General features: G+C 46.9%; 1 protein-coding gene and 1 long non-coding RNA gene across 9 annotated transcripts in view; one reads left to right on the top strand and one right to left on the bottom strand.

Moving 5' to 3' along the window:
• LOC137847051 (uncharacterized) overlaps positions 1 to 19,226 on the bottom strand; it is a 750,318-nt gene that overhangs the window by 718,409 nt on the left and 12,683 nt on the right. The gene's annotated exons all lie outside the window — the stretch shown is intronic.
• On the top strand, positions 2,467 to 11,733 carry LOC137847018 (uncharacterized). 8 transcript variants are annotated; one of them, XR_011090735.1, is made up of 3 exons: positions 2,467 to 6,086; positions 8,421 to 8,524; positions 9,061 to 11,733. XR_011090735.1 is itself a non-coding variant. In XM_068665244.1 (2 exons), exons 1-2 carry the CDS (start codon positions 5,824 to 5,826, stop codon positions 9,880 to 9,882), a joined length of 1,725 nt encoding a protein of 574 aa, XP_068521345.1. In that variant the 5' UTR covers positions 2,474 to 5,823; the 3' UTR covers positions 9,883 to 11,733. The 8 variants fall into 8 exon arrangements, 3 of the variants coding, with proteins under 3 accessions (XP_068521345.1, XP_068521348.1, XP_068521346.1); XR_011090733.1 differs by lacking the exon at positions 2,467 to 6,086 and adding an exon at positions 6,093 to 6,420; XR_011090734.1 differs by lacking the exon at positions 2,467 to 6,086 and adding an exon at positions 6,093 to 6,796.

Genomic DNA, 19,226 nt, shown 5'->3' with positions numbered 1-19,226 from the left:
CTCTGGTTTCTTGTTCTCCAGCTGGTCTCTTGTTCTCCAGCCTCTAAACTCTTTTATATTCCTGATGGCCTCATCGTTAAGAGTCTAATGTTATCTCAACCATGGGGCTTTCCAACCCCCATGGCCACACTCCCACATCTCCCCCTTCTTTATTAATATCAACCATTTTCTCTACACGAATTACCACTCCATATATAACATACATGTGGTCCTCCCATCCGTACCTGCATACTTATCTCTGGTGGTTGTCTCAGGTGGTCTCTTGAGATGAAGTAAGGCTCTTCCTTCCTCTCGTATCTGAACTTTTTACCTTTTCTTCTGGCGCTTGCTCTTTGGGTCCTTGGCTCTTGTCCAAACCACAGGAGCAGTTCTAGATGGTTCTTGAGACAGTTTCTCCATCTTCATTGGGAGTTACCCTTTGTGAGGTGCCCCAAAACTTCTTGCTCCAGTTGGTTTGTACAGTAGTTAGCAGCAACATCTGCTAGTTCAATATAGCAATCTAGGTATTCATTAATCAGCATCCCATCTACTAAGATTCTCTTATCTTCCTTTTGAGTCCCCCCTTTTCTAAAAAGTAAGTAAATTCTTTTACTCATAGTAAAGTTTCCCAACTCCTTCGGTAAGAATCTCTTAATGCCACACCGTAAGCCAAAGATACTGAAGTAAGTACAGACAGTCATCACAGTATTTTACAATTCCAAATCAGTAATATGAGTGATAGCACCAGGCTTACCCCAACCAGTATTAGCAAGATAATAATTGGATGACATAGTCTATTTAGGAACCCTGTAGCTGCTGGGGACCATCCTAGGAATGTATTCCACCAGTGATGGTCCCCCTCCTGTTTCACTCTTTGCAAAACTCTATTTATCTCCTTGGTGTCATAATGAACGGTTATTAAAGTCTTTTCACCATTCCCCTGGATATCTTTTAGGATCTTAATTAAATCTTGATGTTTAACCAATTGTCTTACCAACCTGAGATTCATTCCAATAGGTGTTGGTAATAACTTATGATACATGGTATAATTCGCCTTGATCAGCTGGTGGGATACTACCGGTGCTAGATACAGAAAATCACATCCAACAATCCTAACAAAGTTACAAATACAGAAGTTAGAATGATTTCTGAGAGAGAAAAATTCCCTATTTACTACTACAAGAGCGCAAACCGTTCTTAAACACACACAACCCTGCCCAATATATACAAGTATGTTTTTTTGACCAGTATTTGGGTGAATTTCAAAGTGGTAGACACCTTGTTCAGTATCAAGACATACATCCTGTGCATCAATTGTATTGCTTTTGCAGATGAACCCTTGTTGTTCCCGGGTAACACATGATTCCAGATTTACAGTTTGCCATTTCCCATTCACCATTCTTGCCCATGCTCTGAAAGGTAGAGCACCATCTCCTCATGGTTTAATCCCAGTGCTATAATAGGATGAATAACATAAACTGTGTCATTTTGTATAGTAAGCACAAAGGCTGTAGCCATGATAGCAATGGGATCATAGGTAAAATTTACTAGAGTCCACTAGGATTGATATTTCCTCTCAAAATCAGTAACGCTATTCCAAACAACCTTTTGGACTTCAATCGGGAAGACGCTTTCACTCCCTTCTCTAATGATCAGAGCCACTGTTGCCTGCATCTATAACTGTGCTTGTATACAGCTAAGTGCTAAAGATATATTATTTTGAGCTGTGCTGAGTGCATCAATTATTACTCTATGGTCTTGGTCCCTAGTCTCTTCCATCTTCAGTAATACTTTTGACACCTGCCATTGGCTAGTCCCTAATGCTAATAAGGATGACTGTAAGGGCTGTTTTAATTTTGTCAAATCACTTGTGGTAGTAGCCAATTTATTCATTAATATTTCTGAGTCTATTCTGTTTAAGACTCCCAAGCCTTTACCTAGTATCCCAGTCACATCTCTCTTTCCTCTAAGGTACTTCCGTTTTTGTAACCATGCCATCCATCCATCGAATGATGTCTTTAGGAAAGGGGAGCACCTTGTTTGGATCCCTGAGATATTAGTCTGCATTTTTAATTCAACCCTTTTAAGGAATCATTCCGGATTAAATAACAGTAGCTGTTGGTCTGTGTTTCTTACCACATATGGACCAATCCCATAAATTTTATGCCCAGACTTAGCTGGTGCTTCGGGCGGTAGGAGGTTAGTTGAGGTAGTTAATTTGGTTCTAAGATGGGGCCTAGGGGTGGAGAGGCCTTCTGTATTTATCTGAATTTGGAACGTCAACCCGCACCCCAGTCTTTCCCCACACCTCCCTGCCCACATGCACCACACTAAGGTTGGTGATTCTAAGGTGAAATTCAACCAACAATCCCTCCTGGGTTGACACATTTCCTGAGTTTCCTTCCCACCCTCGTTTTTTATTGATATTTCAAAAACTGTTTGGTAGTTGGATACATTAATTAATCTACAACCTATTTTTATTTCTTGGCCTACTCTTCCACAAAGCTGCGGAAACCCTGTTTTATTATCCCAGCTCCATTCATTTTCTAAATAGACTTTTGTATCGTGCATGACCACCATTGACAGATTTAACTCCTTGGGTGATGGATATCTATAATATCCATTGGCCTTTTTATATGCCTGAGTCTAAGGCCACCCGTTCTGCCCCTCTTCCCCAAAGACATTCTCTGATCCTTGAATTACCAGTATGATTACCAGCCTTTTTTTTAACACATATCATCCTGAGTATACTCATTTTGTGCGAGCGATCCTTAGTTTCAGCTCGTGATCACCTAGTGTTACTTTCCAAGGGGTCTCTGGAGCTTTCTTCACTCGAGAATGGTGGATCCAAGAACTTTGTTCTCTGATCTTTATTGCAGTGTAAGTGGTAAGGAGTACCTGGTATGGTCCCTCCCACTGAGGTTCCAAAGTCTTTTCTGCAAGAGACTTAACATACACGTAATCCCCAGGCTGTATATTATGCACAGGTCCATCCAACTCTCAACTCTGAGTTCCAGCCATATGTTTTTCTATTTCTCTGAGTTGTTTACTCAAGGCCACCAAATAAGTAGTTAGTATCTCTTCCCCAATCTGGGAAGATATTCCTTTCTGGGCCCCTTACGGTCTCCCGTATAGCATTTCAAACTTAATCTTTCTTTAGTTCGGGGTTTAGTCCAAATCCGCAACAATGCTAGCAGGAGAGCTTGGGGCCAGGGTAAGTTAGCTTCTTGCCCTAACCTTACTGTTATAAATGATGAGAACTGCTTTGTATCAAAATTGCCTAGCTTTGGATTATTTACTAGCACAAGAAGGAGAAGTCTGTGGAAAATTTAGCTTTAGTAATTGCTGTTTAAAGATTGATAAAAAGGGTGTTTCTTCCTAGTAGCTGATAGAATGTTATGTTCTGGTTTAGGATGAGAAGAATGTTAATAATATGCTGATGTTTTAATTGTTTTTAATTGTTACAGAGCAGTGCTTACACCAAGCCAAGGACCAAGCCAAATTCAGCTTCTCACTGTCCTGCCAGCAGGCAGGCTGGGAGGAGGGCCGGACTGCTCGGGGTTAGGTTGGGCATCGGACAGCAGGTGGTGAGCAATTGCATTGTGCATCACTCGTTTCGTACACATTATTACTAGTAGTACTATTATCGTCATTATTGTTATTATTATTGTTGTTATTATCTTCTTGTTTTTATCTCAACTCACAGGCTTCACTTTCCCATTTCACTCTCCCATCCCAGAGAAGGAGGGGGGGGAGGTGAGCAAGCAAACACAAACCTGGAAGGATATGGAATGGGATTTATTTCCATGGCTGCCTGGTGGACCATGGGTTAAAAGAGCGTTATTTTTATTGTGATGTGGTGTAAAGATGTTATTGTTTATACCTTGTATGATACCTTGTCTTACATTATTAATGCACCGGGTGATAAATAGTACATTGGTAATAACTTCATTAAAAAAGGAAGGGAATATGTCAATTATGAAGCTTAAGAATTGGACCCTCCAAGAACAAACTGATGAAATCCAATTATTAATAACAGAAGAGACACGAATTGTTGATATTAAAAAGAAGATAAGGGATTGTGAGGAATGTTTTAAAAATTCGTGTCCATAAAGAACAATTCTGTTTGAATCCTGTCTGCCTCTGGGCCCTGCACTGGCAATTTAATTCTTGAACCACAGATGCAGTGTGTCCCAGTCTCTCCCTCATTCTAGTCAATTTATCAAGTCTTCAGAAAACACTCCTTAAATTTATGAACCTGTTTGCTTTTGTTATTCCGGACTTCTATTTCTAACAGTTACAGCCTTTTTTCCTGTCTTCTTCGAGATTAACTTAACACTGCTATAGATGTGTCTGTGAATGGCTGGGGAAGAATGTTTTAATTACTCGTGAAGCGTCAAATAAGAAAGCTATTTGTGTTTGATGTCTGGGAGTTTCAGAACAACTGATAATAACTAGTGACTGTTATGGGATACTATGTGGATCTTTGGTATCTGGCCAGGGGGCCAAGAGATTAAGAGGAAGGAAAAAGAAGCTGAAGGACGGTTGGGAGACAAGACCTGCAGAAAGTGTTCTATAAACTTGGAATGGTGCCGAGTGAGTACAAAGGTGAGAGGAAGACTATGAGCCTTCAGCATGAAAGACCCCTAGAGACCCCCAGAGGAGACTGATGCGCATGCTCCAGTAGGAGGGACTGGACCCCGGAAGCTAATTATAATAATCTATGTTTTTTAGAAGTAGTAATGAATATGTATTAGTCTAGGAGCATAAAAATCAGCTGCTTGATGTAACTGGTGTGTGTCCTGGTGGAGCGGAGACTCCCGGTGCACCCAGCGCTGTTTGCTTACCTCTATTCCTTTATATTCTTTTAATAAATCCTATTTTTTTATTTAATCCTAATTTGAATCCTGAGCCATTTATAACACTTACAATTTGTTGTTGTATTAAATGGTTCATTTTCTCCACTTGACCACTCGATTGGGGGTGGTATGGAGTGTGGAGTTCCCAATTTATCCCCAAATGTCTACTAATTTGCTGTACTATTTTTGAGATAAAGTGTGGCTCTCTATCTGAGGACATGGTGGCTGGAACTCCAAAATGTGGTATTATTTCCTGTAACAACACCTTGGTTACCTCTCGGGCTTTGGCAGTCCTGGTGGGGAAGGCCTCTGGCCATCCTGAAAAAGTATGTTAATACTAGTAAATATCGATACCTCCCCTTCTCTTGGGAGTTCTTGTGGGGTTACTCTGGGTCGTGCCTGCGTGCACAAGGGGAAGGGTCTGGGGTGCCTGCGAGCACAGTGGGAGGGGTCCTGGGTTCCTGGGTGGGATGCTTTTGCGCTATATAAGATACTGTCACGTAGCAATAAATTGGGCTTACGGCACAGAACGCTGGTCGTTGTGTCCGTTTGTCCCAGGGCCTTTCAATCGGGTTATCTGACATTTGGTGACCCCGACGTGATACGATTCTCAACGTGAAACCGGTTGGCGCGAGTTAGGCGTGGCGCGAGTTAGGCGTGGTGCATGCGTGCTAGGTACACGGGTGGCCATGGGACCTGGAGTTGATGAGGTGGTGAGTACTGTTAAATCCTTGGCCAAGGAAGTAGGGCTAACACTACGAAAGAAGGACGTACAGTCCCTCTTGCTCTGGGTGACACACCGGAATCTGGCAGAGTCTCCTGTCCATTGCTTGAGACAGACCGTTTTAGAACGGGACAGGATTTATTTGATAGCGCCTGCATCGGGAACAAAGAGGCGCTGACTTTATTTCTGACGTTTGGGTCGGTGCGAGCGGTTTTGGAAAAGGTAGCCAACGAGGCATGCCTGTGGGCTACTGTGCGCCGCATGCTTTTGTTGGATGGGGACAGTGAGGATAAGCTGGCCCCTATGGAGCTTCCTGTAAAAAACAATCTAGAGGAGGGGACAGGGCAGGCGAAGGAGGAGGCTCAATCGGGAGATGAAAATAATGTGGAGCAGGAGAAAGAAGAAGGTGGGAACCCCCTTGTGGCCCCCCTGCGAGTTCGGCTAGATCATGAAAAAATAGCAGTGCCTAGTGCTCCCCCAGCAGACAGAAACGCGGTACATACTTCATCAGACGGGTCCTTTTGGTGGGTAAATAAGAAGGGCTCCCTTATCCTATTCCCTGCTGGGGGTCCTGAAGGGGTAGGGGTGGCATCCGGGCAGGCGCCGGCGTTTTCGGGCTCCCTCTGGCGGCCGCTGTATGCCCCTCCGGCGTTTGACCCTGGAGAGCGGGAGGGGGGGCAAGCACGGGTGGAGTCTTTTTCGGAGAAGCCCCTGCCATCGTCCGTGTGTTGCATTCCCATTCCGTCGGGTGCTGCGCCCCGAGAGAGAGAACGAGTAGATAGTGAGAGTTCAACAGATGAGGAGCCTCGAGATCCTAGACAGGCTACTTTGCGGCAGCCGATGCACATCCGCGAGGAGGTACGAAAGGCAAGGGAAAAATGGACTATTAGTGCGCGAGAATGTCTTCTCTCGGGTTGTGAAATAACGCCAAGTCCTGTGCGGATAGGGTGCTTTCCTGTTTTCACGGGGTCTCAGGGACATCAGTGGCAGCCGGTAGACTATAAGATGCTGCTACAGTTAAAAAAGGCTGTACAGGAGGGTGGATTCTCTAACCCACAGACACAGGTTTTGTTGGATGCGGTGGCTTTGCAAGGGCCCCTGATGTTTGACTGGTGGCAGGTTGCCCGAGCCTGCCTGACGGCAGCACAGGTACCCATGTTTGAGTCTTTGCTGGAAGAGGAGGGTGAAGTCTTGATGGTGCGTGCATGGGCGAACCCCCAGGATCCTTTACATGGTATGTCTGGGGAAGCATTGTTGGGACAAGGGCAGTGGAATACTCCGCAGGAACAATTATTGCTGCCACAAGCTGTGCTTATTGCTGCCGCCGATTTGGGTCGTAGGGCATTAGAGCGGATGAATGCTGTAGTCAGCCCGACTCCCAGTTATCTGCATATTCGGCAAAAACCTGAGGAACATTTTGGGCGCTTTGCAGACAGGGTGCAGACAGCTGTGGCAAGCAGTAATTTAAGAGCTCCTCTTCTTTAAGAACAGGAGCTCTGCCTGAATTCAAAGCCGCTCTTGCAGCGCTTCCGGCTTCAGCAAGCGCGGGCGAGCTGATCGCTCGTGGCTGTGCGTTTGGCAAGGCTCAGGAAATGCAACCTCTTGCTGCTGCCCTCAGTGAGCAGATGGCGGGAGTCACATCTGCCTTCCAGGCATTTGCCCTCCACATGCATCCTGGTGGTTGTTTTCGCTGCGGTCAGCATGGTCACGTAGCTCGTGAATGTCCCAAGAAAAGGGAACCTGTGGTCGAAGTCAGCCGTGTTCGTTGTTGGGTGTGTGGGCAGTCTGGCCATCATGCTCGGGAATGCTCACAACGCAAAGGGGAAGTGAAAGAGGGAAAAAGGGATGAGCAGTCGGGAAACGCCAACGCCGGGACGAAAAGGGACCCGCCATCTTGGCCACAAGCGTGGGTCCCAACCCCCATCAAGCAGGGGTGGACAAGTCCGCCGTCCAGTCTCAGGACGGAAAACGAGTGGTAAATACAGAAGCTTGGCTTGCGGGTGCGCGGGTGGTGGAGCAAGGAGTAGAAATTCCCGTGCAGCTGCGGACTGCCACAACTGAGCCCACTGTGTTTCCTCTGGTAAATGAAAGTGATGATGGGCCCTCTAGCGCAGATTATCCCCTGATACAAGTTAGCTTGGACATGGGCTCTCGGCCAACCTTGCCTGCCCGAGTAGCTATTCAAGGTGTGAAGGATCTATTTCCACCAGTAACCACTATAACCTTTTTAGTGGACTCTGGTGCAGATGTCACCTCCATTTCCGCCGCACACTGGCCTTCACAATGGCCGCTAGATCCGCTGCCACGAGCGGTCAGTGGGGTGGGTGGTTTGGTGGAAGGTCATCGCAGCCGTCATCCAGTGTTGATTCGCTGGGATGATGCTGGTGTCCGGCGGGAGGTGGGGCCCCTCAGACCTTATGTTCTAGATATTCCTATATCTCTGTTAGGTCATGATGCATTAGTGTTAGCAGGAGCTCGCTTACATATTGAACCTTCACAGCAGGTTTTATACAGGGGGCCACTGGGGAGCCACGCCCCTGTTGGCGTTTAACGTGGCGGTCGGATGACCCCATATGGGTTGCCCAGTGGCCCATCACAAAAGAGAAGCTTATCGCTCTGCATGAACTCGTCAAACAAGAAGTGCAGCAAGGACATCTCGTTCCATCAACTAGCCCTTGGAATTCCCCTGTATTTGTAATTAAGAAAAAATCTGGGAAATGGTGCTTTTTACATGATTTACGTGCGGTTAACGCCTCGATGGAGGACATGGGGCCTTTACAGCCTGGGTTGCCATTACCTACTATGATCCCTAGAGATTGGCAATGTATGATTATAGATTTAAAAGATTGTTTTTTCAGCATACCTCTGCATCCTGATGACACCAAGCGTTTTGCTCTAACCATTCCATCGTTGAACAATATGCAGCCAGCAGCCCGGTACGAGTGGGTTGTCCTCCCTCAAGGTATGAAATATTCCCCTACGATTTGTCAGATGTATGTGGCCAAAGCCCTTGAGGTGGTTCGTCAGCAGCACCCCACTATCTTGGTTGTCCATTATATGGATGACCTGCTGCTTGCTGCCCCCGTACTGCCTTCGGGTCTGTATGATCAAATAGAGGCCACTTTATTAGGATTTGGTTTGACCATCGGGAAAGATAAAACTCAGCTAGTGTCTCCATACAAATATCTGGGGACTCAGCTCACAGAACGCCTTGTGCGACCTCAAAAATTGTTAGTCACAGAGAATTCAGTTACTAACTTGCATCAGTTACAAGTGTTGGTTGGTGCCCTGCAGTGGCTCCGTCAATTTGTTCCGCTGCCCCCTGACGAGATACAATTATTTACTGATCAGTTACGGGGCGACACTGACCTGACAGCCCCACGCCAGCTGTCTTCCCAACATCAGCACATATTAGAGCGCTTTATGCAACGTCTCCAAAAGCAAGGCTTATGGCGTCACGATGCCGCGCAACCCTTACTTGCACACATCCTTTTGCAGGTACAGGGAGCTATTATTATTCTACATCAGGGCCAGCTGCAGCGCCCACTGCTTTTTGGCTACTTGTCTGTGCCCCGCGTTGCGTTTCCACAATGGGATGAACTCCTTGCCCTCGCTATAGAGTGGGCTCGAACAAAGCGACTCCTGCTTGTCCTTGCCTTGTGCCCTGCAGTGTACGGGGGCTACTGGCAGGAGTATGCTGTGGGCTACCGGACCGCTCCACTGTTTCCAATGCCATACGCTTACAACCTACGGTCTGCTGAGCCAGTACCCAACGGGACACTTCGTGGGCTGTTCCCACCTGTTACTTGCCGGGGAAGGAAGCTGACTACCATCCGTATCAATGCCACCGTGCAGACAGGTATCAATCTGACACATGAAACACTCTTGTCATCGGACAGCACCACGCATGCGACGGAGGACGGAAAAGAAACCGTTCTGCCGGTGGCGCAATTGTGCGGCTCCATTGACATTTGGGACAATGGGACAATAGCGGATGTGACCGTTCTGCCGTGGACAGTTAAGACCATGGTGCGCAATCAGTCGGTGGCCTGGTTGTGGGTGGGGCCACCGGGCCAAGCTCCTGCACCAGTGGACTTTTTCCCTGGGGATGTTTGGACTGTAAATAGCCATGCGACGGCCCCTTATCAATCGGTCCGCGTCGTACAAGTTTCGAACTCTGCTCATTGGCGTTTACCTAACCCCTATTGGTTGCTCCGTTCTCAGAAACGTACTTGGAAGGTGATCCCAGCTAACAGGACACTTGGTTTGTGCTCTATGGGTCTGCTATTGTGGCCGCACCGCACTGCTCACAGCCCATGAGCAACCCGAAGAGTCTGTAAAATTCCGGTGTTGTTAAAAATGAGAGATAAAAGGTCCGCTCAGTACACACAGCAAGCAAGGAGCAATCAAGAGGAAAATTTAATGATAGGGTTAATTAGAGATTTCGCAAAAATGCAGAATGTGAGTCAAGTGACCGCTTGTTTACCTATACCTAAATCCGCAGGTGGTCCTATACCCTGGGGCATAATCACATCATCGATACCCCAGATTGAGAAAAACAAAACAGTCCAATGTGAATCGGAAACAATCATAGAGACAGAAATGCTGGGAGGGTTTTATAGAGAGTGTCAGATTCGCCTTTATCCTTGGTGTAAAAAGGAAAGAAATTACATATTTACGGACCTAGACAACGAGGATGGACGACTAGGGATGTGTGAGTATGATGCACCACACACACGACAAAAGGAAAAGGTTATATGGAAGTGCAAAGAAGGTAATAAGATAGGTGGATTAGAGGGTTGGGAGTCAGCATGGGCATTAAGTATACTGCAGAAATACCAATATGGGGGGAATACTCCTTGGTGTTTGCAATGGGTAGGAAGGACGAATAGTGACCAGAGTTTACTATGTGAGACGGCTCAGAGGGAAACTAGTAGTCGGGAGAGGGTAAAGGCAGTCCCGTGGTGGAATTGTACACAAATATTCAATTGTGACACTGCTTTAGAAACAATATCTCTGCTCCCGGTAAAGATAGCCTTAGCCACCGGATGTGCATGCAGAGGTCTACAAGTTAACATGAGTATCACCAATCGGAATATAGCCAGCCAGACTGGTAGGGAAAAGATCTTAGTGAATTGTAAATCTTCAACTATACGAAGCATGGGACATTTTGTGTGGGCCGCCAGTGATGGAACTTGGACAACTCATTTAAGTTTGGATGGCCCAGTAAAAGAAATAACTTTAGGATTGCCCACTCTTTGCCCACTTTGGAAGAAATCCTCTCTCATAAGGAGAAGGACAAAAAGAGAAGTAAGTGAAGAAAATGATGAGTGGCAGGAACCGTCCACTGGGATTAAATTTGGATGGATGGCAGAATCGTTGTTTGCCCTGATAGCTTCCTACCACAACAGAGAGCTGATTTACGATTTGATGGGGCAAGTACATAGATTGGCCAGCATTACCAGAAAGGTATTTAAGGACTTGAATATACAGTTACAAGCCACAACAGGAATGACCCTGCAGAATAGGTTGGCCCTGGATATGCTTTTGTTAAAAGAACATGGTGTCTGTGGATACCTGAAAGAAAAGGCTGACCATTGCTGTATACACATTCCGAATGTAACTGCCGATATAGAACGTGACATATCCCAAATAGCCCAGGTAGAATCCAAAATAAAAGAAGAGCAGCGTGACGCAGAACAGAATTGGCTGGGGGCAACTCTCGAGGGGCTAGGCCTTCATCTAGAAGGATGGCTTAAATCGCTTTTGCAAACAATATTGCTACTAGTAATAGTATTCATTGTGATAGGGCTAGTATATTCATGTATAAAAGCAAAAATAGCTAGAAGTAGTATAATGAATCACAGCATGCTGACCATTCTCGCCAAAAATCATGAGGAGTTCCCATTATCACCACTTGCTCCTGGGATGGACACTCGTCCCTAAGCAGTTATGATTAAATCACGCTTAGCGTAACGGGTTAAAGGGGGTACGTTACTGCATAAAGAGGGGGGAGATGTGGGGTTACTCTGGGTCGTGCCTGCGTGCACAAGGGGAAGGGTCTGGGGTGCCTGCGAGCACAGTGGGAGGGGTCCTGGGTTCCTGGGTGGGACGCTTTTGCGCTATATAAGATACTGTCACGTAGCAATAAATTGGGCTTACGGCACAGAACGCTGGTCGTTGTGTCCGTTTGTCCCAGGGCCTTTCGATCGGGTTATCCAACAGTTCTGAAAAGTCGATCTGCCACTGTTGGCCAGGCCCATGGCCTTTCCCAATTTGACCCATCTTTGTCTTAGGAGTATTCTTGGGATTAGTCTGGAGGCACAGGTCACGTTGCCGAGTTACCTGGGTGATTGTGGCATATAAATTCCTAGCAATGATTTTCCCATTTAGATAGTTATATAAGGCGTCAATTCCCCAATGTGTTTTTCCGTGTTCCTCCCTCACCAGTGATCACAATAGATTGGAGGGGATGACTAGCTTTCCTTCCTCAGTAATAGCCCATCCCTCCTGATTATACTTTCTTTTTTGGCCTTCAATTAATTTCCTGTCCTTTTTGTTATATACAGGCTTATCTTTGAGGGGAATCTCTCCGTCTGGGATCAGAGCTCCCTCAGCTGCTACTTCGCCTTTCCGTGCTTCTTCTGCCTCTCTGCCTACCAGATCGTTTCCTTCTTCCAATTCCGAGCTCACCTTCTGGTGTGCTCTAATATGCATGATTGCTACCTTTTCAGGCAGCTGAACTGCTTCCAATAATCGCATTATTTCTTTTGCACATTTAATATTCTTTTCTTGCGAGTTCAACAATCCTCTTTCTTTCCAGACGGCCCCATGTGCGTGCACAACCCCAAATGCATTATCTCGAGTCCGTGTAGATATTTACTTTCTTTCCTTCTGCTATTTCTAAGGCACGAGTCAGAGCTATTATCTCGGCCTTTTGTGCCGAGGTATTTGTTGGCAAAGGTCCATATTCTATTACCTCTTTACAAGTGGTAACTGCATACCCAGCATGTAATTTCCTGTTGATAATGTAGCTGCTCCCATCAGTGAACCATGTTTCCACATCGTCCAAAGGGGTATCCTTCAGATCTGGACGGCTGGAGTAAGTAGCTTCGATGGTCTCCAGGCAGTCGTGGTGTACTGGTTCTCCTTGGTTTCCGCTGAGGAAAGAGGCTGGATTGGCAATGCTAGTTACCACTATTTCTACATCATCTTGTTCCACCATGATAGCCTGGTATTTCAAAAATCTTTGTGGGGAAAGCCAGTGGCTACCTTTCACTTCTAATGCCGCAGATACTGTGTGAGAAACTAGCACAGTTATTTTCTGGCCCAAGGTAAACTTGTACGCCTCCTGGATATTTAGTACCACTGCCGCAACGGCTCTGAGGCATCCCAGCCATCCCTTGGCAGTGGCATCCAACTGTTTAGAAAAATAAGCAACTGCCCTGCCATATGCTCCCAGGTTTTCTGCTAATATTCCTAGAGCAATCCCCTGTTTTTCATGAGAAAAGAGGAAGAATGGTTTACTCACGTCTGGGAATCCCAGGCCTGGAAGAGACATGACAGACTTCTTTAGTTGGTCCAAGGCTTGCATGGCTTCCTTTGTTCATTGGAGGTCCCTGTTCCCATTGGTGATGAGTGCATACAGTGGTTTCACGAGCAGTCCATAATTATAAATCCACAACCTGCACGACACCGTCATTCCCAGAAAAGTTTGCAGTTCTTTTATTGTCTCAGGTCTTGGGGTTTGACATATCGCTTCTTTGCAGTCCTGCCCCAAAGTCCGCTGCCCCGCACTAACCTCATAACCTAGGTAGATCACTTTTTACTTTACCACCTGAGCCTTCTTCTTTGAGACCCGGTACCCCTGGAGTACCAGAAAGTTTAACAAGCTTACCATCCTAGTCATACAAACTTTTTTTGTCTGGGTGGCTATTAGGATGTCATTTACGTATTGCAGCAACCTCCCTTCGCCGGGTAGAGCTTCCCATACTTCCAAATCCTTTGCAAGTTGTTCTCCAAATAGGGTGGGTGAGTTCTTAAAGCCTTGGGGCAGCCTTGTCCATGTGAGCTGCATTTTGTGCCCGCTTTTAGGGCTTTCCCATTCAAATGGGAAAATTTTCTGGCTGGCTTCATGGAGAGGGAGGCAAAAGAAGGCATACTTGAGGTTTAAAACTGTAAACCAAGTTAGTTCTGGTGTTAACAACAGGTACACAGGTCCTTTGGATTGCCAGAAATAATTTACCGTCTGCAAAAGCAAGTTAGCATGCATGAAATACACAGGTGTACAGCCTGGAAATTAACGCATTATAAAGGCACAAAGACTCTATAGAGATTTCCAAGTTTCCGTGGAGACACACAGTATAACCAAGTGTTCAAATCTCGCCCAAAGGTGTCCCAATGAGGGGAGGAAGAGAGGCTCAGCCTGTCACTGATCCCAGGAGTCAGGAGGTCCTCGAGATGTGTATTCCCTCAGGATGGTATCTCCCCTGACGGTGGTACCTTCCCTGACGGTGGTATCTTCCCTAACATCCCCTCTCTCTTAGACCAATTTATATTATTTTCTATCTTTTAGGTGGAGCTTTAGTGATCTAGTCAAGCATATACTAGTTATGATTGGTGAAAAGTTTTCCTGTCTCTTGCAGGAAGAATGGCCGAAAACACAACAGACAGCAGTATGGTCAGATCATGCTCTCCCTTTATTTCCCGAATAGCTTGACTTTTATAGCAAACTTAACAGGGGCGGATAGTGTCTCACACAAGATTATTGGTCAAAAGCACTCAGACAAACAACTCTTTCAGGAAAGTAATGGATTTGTGAATTGACTCACTATGATCAGAAAGGTTCAAACAGCACATTCCCTCAAAGTCCTCACACCCATGCCCTTGAGCCAAGAGCAAGAAGTCAATAGCAGCTTGGTCCTGTAAAAGCGCATGTCGCAGACTATTTTATGACAGATAATAATAGGGCAGGCCAAGGATGTAGCATGCCTATGCCCTTCTATGATGGCATCACGTATGACGTTGGAGCACCTGTCCCTCCTTGGTGCAGACGGTGTTGTAGCGACGGATAATGAGGGATTCGGCTCTGGTGGGGCAGACAAGAGAGAAGGCTCCTCCGAATCCTTAATTTTTAAGTTCTCCAATTTCACTAGCAGTTCTTGGAACAACTCCTCCTCTGAAGGTCGATTTTCGCAAGCTGCTGCCGCACCTCTCATTGGCGAAGCATCCCGAGTGTATTTATTGCTGCCTGGCATCGGCACAGATGCTGGCAGCGCAGCTTCATCAAGATTTACCAGCGCAGGGGGTGGGGAGGGCAACCCTTACTCCCCATCAGCACTCTGCTCCGATAGTCCCTTAGTTATTTCTGCCGCTGATTCTTTTATTGGAGAGATCATACCCCGAACCGGGGTGGGTGCAGGAATTGTCGAAAAGAATCGTGCCAGCCACGTTCCTGAGGTCTCAGGTTTTGCACTCGGCGTTCTGTCAGTCCCAGACGGTACTGACAAAACTTGCGCCGCCGCCATCTCCAGCTGCTGTTTGGTTTTCATACCGCACAGCACATTAATCACTGTGCGCCACGTCCCACTTACATCTTTATCTAGCTTTCCACTTGAGATGGCTTTATCCCATAAGTGATCTCCTATGTACTGCCACTCATCTGGGCTAAACATTAGAGGGACTTTCTTCAGAAAACCCTCCTTCTGAGCCCAGTGCACCAAAGATTTGATCTTTTTTTACATTGCAAGGTACACCTGTGTTAGCCAGACCCAGTACAACCTCCACCCCTTATTCCATAACATTTGTGTCACTCTCAGATCTCCCATACTTTAGCATGTAACTATTCTCATCACCATTATTCCTTGTCCCTTAACAGGTTAATAGGCAGGTATATCTTTTCATTCTATCGGTCTTTCTCAGAAAATGTTCATAAGAACTGTTGACTTCATCTGCCAAAGTGGTCACTCAGGGTAGGCGAAGTTGGATGTCTGGATGCCAGCACCAGCTTAGCTCAAGTCCTTGTTGCACTGCCTGGCTCCTTGCAAAGTTGACCTGTCTCTGATCCTGCAGCATCTTCCTACAACATATAACTTAGATTACAGATTAGTTTTCTCTCAAGGTTAAATCTCTTTGAGGCACACACCTGATATCCCCATTCTCTTGCATTACCCACCAGGTATACCCCGGTCCTTTGCCAAAGACAATCCCACGAGTGGGTTTGCCTTTTCCTGAGGCAGGAGCAACCCACACCACCTTCTCCATCCACTTCCCTACATGCACTACAGGGACTTTAGCTCCTTTCACCGTGTGCAGGGGTTTTGTTTCGGCAGGACCAGCACGGCTGTCAGATCCCCTATTGTTAACTAGCCAAGTGGCCTCTGGTAGATTTATGTCCCACTGTTTCCGTGTCCCAGCACCCAATGCTCGTAGCATAGTCTTTAACAGTCCTTTATACCTCTCAACCAGAGGCTTGTGGGTGGTAAGGAATGTGATACACCCACTCAATGCCATGCCTCTTGGCTCAGGAGGTGACAAGATTGTTTTGGAAATGACTCCTATTGTCAGACTCAATTCTCTCTGGTGAGCCATGACGTCACAGCACTTGCCTTTCTAGACCCAAGATAGTGTTTTGGGCCGTGGCATGGTTTACAGGGTATGTTTCCAGCCACCCAGTAGTTGCTTCTACCATGGTGAGTATGTACCGTTTGCCTTGGTGGGTTTGTGGGAGTGGTCTGATATAGTCAATTTGCCAGGCCTCACCATATTGAAACCCTAACCACCTCCCCCTGTTCCATGGAGATTTTACCTTCATGGCTTTCTGTGTTGGGCCTGTGACACTTTCTTGATTGCAGCACAGGTCTCACACTCATGGGTGACCTGTGTGATGGCCTTAATGGTTAGGTCCACCCCTCGAGCACGAGCCCATCTGTATGTGGCATCCCTCCCCAGATGTCCTGATGTTTCATGGGCCCATCGAGCTACAAACAGCTCACCCTTACATTCCCAGTCTTTGTCCACCTGAGCTACTTCAGCTTTTGAAGCTCAATCCACTTTGTCATTGTTCTGATGTTCTTCAGTAGCGCGATTCTTCGGCATGTGGGCATCTACATGACGTACTTTTACATCCAGGTTTTCTACCCGGGCAGCAATATCTTGCCACAGGGTAGCAGCCCAGACAGGTTGACCTCTGTGCTGCCAGTTGCTCTGTTTCCATTGCTGCAGCCACCCCCCCAAGCATTTGCCACCATCCATGAGTCAGTGTAGAGATACAGTACTGGCCATTTTTCTCTTTCGGCAGTCTCCAAGGCTAGTTGTATGGCTTTTACTTCTGCATACTGACTCGACTCGCCTTCCCCTTCCATGGCCTCCACAACTCGTCATATGGGACTCCACACGGCAGCTTTCCATTTCCGATGGCTCCCTACCACACGGCAGGATCTGTCAGTAAACAACGCATACTAATTTCTGTCTTCTGGCAACTCATTGTATGGTGATGCCTCTTCAGCACAGGTTACCTCTTCTGTCGGCACTCCAAAATCTCTGCCCTCCGGCCAGTCCATAATCTCTTCCAGGATTCCTGGGCGATTAGTTTTCCCATTCGAGCCCACTGTGTAATTAACACTATCCACTTATTCCACATAGCATCAGTCGCATGGTGTGTAGTGGGGATTTTCCCTTTGAACATCCAATGTAACACAGGTAGCTGTGGGGCCAAGAGGAGTTGTGCTTCTGTACCCACAACTTCTAAAGCGGCTTGAACACCCTCATATGCCGTGAGTATCTCTTTTTCAGTTGGGGTGTAATTGGCTTCTGACCCTCGATAGCCCCGGCTCCAGAACCCCAGAGGTCGGCCTCGAGTTTCTCCTGGGGTCTTCTGCCAGAGGCTCCAGGTGAGGCCATGCTCCCCAGCTACAGGGTAAAGTATGTTAGGCACAGCTGGTCTGGTACGGACAGGCCCAAGGGCTACTGCACGAGCTATTTCTTGTTTGATTTGTTCAAAGGCCTGTTGTTGCTCGGGGCCCCACTCAAAAGAGTTCCTCTTTCAAGTCACTCGATATAGAGGACTCACAAGCTGACTATAGCCTGGCACATGCATTCTCCAAAATCCCACAAGGCCTAGGAAAGCTTTTGTTTCTTTGTTGCCAGTTGGCGGAGATATAACCATTATTTTGGTGATTAAATTCATCGGAATGTCGTGATGTCCATCCTGCCATTTTACCCCCAAGAACTGGATTTCCTGTGCAGGTCCCTTGACCTTACTATGTTTAATGGCAAAACCAGCTTTCAGGAGAATTTGGATTACTTTCCTCCCTTTCTCAAAAACTTCTTCTGCTGTGTTGCCCCACACGAGGATGTCGTCAATGTACTGCACGTGTTCAGGAGTTCCCCCTTGTTCCAGTGCAGACTGGATCAATCCGTGGCAAATGGTAGGGCTGTGTTTCCACCCCTGGGGCAGTTGATTCCAGGTGTATTGGATGCCCCTCCAAGTGAAAGCAAACTGCGACCTGCATGCTGCTGCCAAAGGGATGGAGACACATGCATTAGCAATATCAGTTGTGGATTACCACTTGGCTGCCTTCGATTCTAGTTCCTACTGAAATTCTAGCATGTCCGGCACTGCAGCACTCAGCGGTGGTGTGACTTTGTTTAGGCCTCGATATTCCACCATTAGCCTCCACTCACCATTAGACTTTCGCAATGGCCATATAGGACTATTAAAGGGTGAGCGAGTCTTGCTGATCACTCCTTGACTCTCCAGCCGGTGAACCAACTCATGGATGGGGATCAGGGAGTCTCAGTTGGTGCGATATTGCCGTCGGTGCACCGTTGTGGTAGTGATTGGTACCTGCTGTTCTTCAACCTTCAACAATCCTACACCGGAAGGGTCTTCTGAAAGGCCAGGCAGGGTAGACAGCTGCCTAATCTTCTCTGTGCTCAAAGCAGCTATGCCAAGAGCCCACTGGTACCCTTTTGGATCCTTGAAGTACCCTCTCTTGAGATAGTCTATGCCAAGGATACACGGAGCCTCTGGGCCAGTCACAATATGGTGCTTTTGCCACTCATTCCCAGTTAGACTCACTTCAGCTTCCAATACAGTTAGCTGCTAGGATCCCCCTGTCACTCCAGAGATACAGATGAGTTCTGTCCCTTGGTAGCCTCATGGCATTAAGGCACACTGTGCGCCAGTGTCCACTAAAGCTTTGTATTCTTGTGATTCCAATGTGCCAGGCCATCGGATCCACACAGTCCAATAAATCCGGTTATCCCTCTCCTCTACCTGGCCAGAGGCAGGGCCCCCCTAGTCCTGGTTAGAGTGTCTGCCACTTAATTCTTGCAAATCAGAAGCAGAGGTCCCTTCATCAGGGTCAAGAATAACATCAGCTCTTCTACTGCCTCTGGGGAACTGCCCAACAGAAACTGGAGCAGCGTTTTTCTTAGGAGCCCCTCTTCTTGCTGCTGTATTTCCTTTCAGTTCACGTTCCTGAGCAGCTAGGGTTGAAGTAGATACATCATCCCATTTCCTTATATCTTCCCCATGGTCACGCAGATAAAACCACAAGGTGCCACATGGTGTACATCTTGGGTATTCTCTCTCGAGCAGGAAAATACTGATTCTTAGTGGCTGAAATATCACTCCGTCCAGATGAGAAGGGATATGCTCG

Source organism: Anas acuta, chromosome W (genome assembly GCF_963932015.1).
Source record: "Anas acuta chromosome W, bAnaAcu1.1, whole genome shotgun sequence".
NCBI classification, from domain to species: domain Eukaryota; kingdom Metazoa; phylum Chordata; class Aves; order Anseriformes; family Anatidae; genus Anas; species Anas acuta.
The sequence above is the reverse complement of the archived record's forward strand: the minus strand, read 5'-3'. Positions and strand labels throughout refer to the sequence as shown.

Bases quoted from the DNA above. Each gene is read 5' to 3' on its own strand.
- LOC137847018 (XM_068665244.1), top strand. From the start codon at position 5,824: ATGCTTTTGTTGGATGGGGACAGTGAGGATAAGCTGGCCCCTATGGAG. The intron at 6,087-8,420 runs GTGGGTAAATAA...TTGTTTTTTCAG, and splicing joins TCATCAGACGGGTCCTTTTG to CATACCTCTGCATCCTGATG.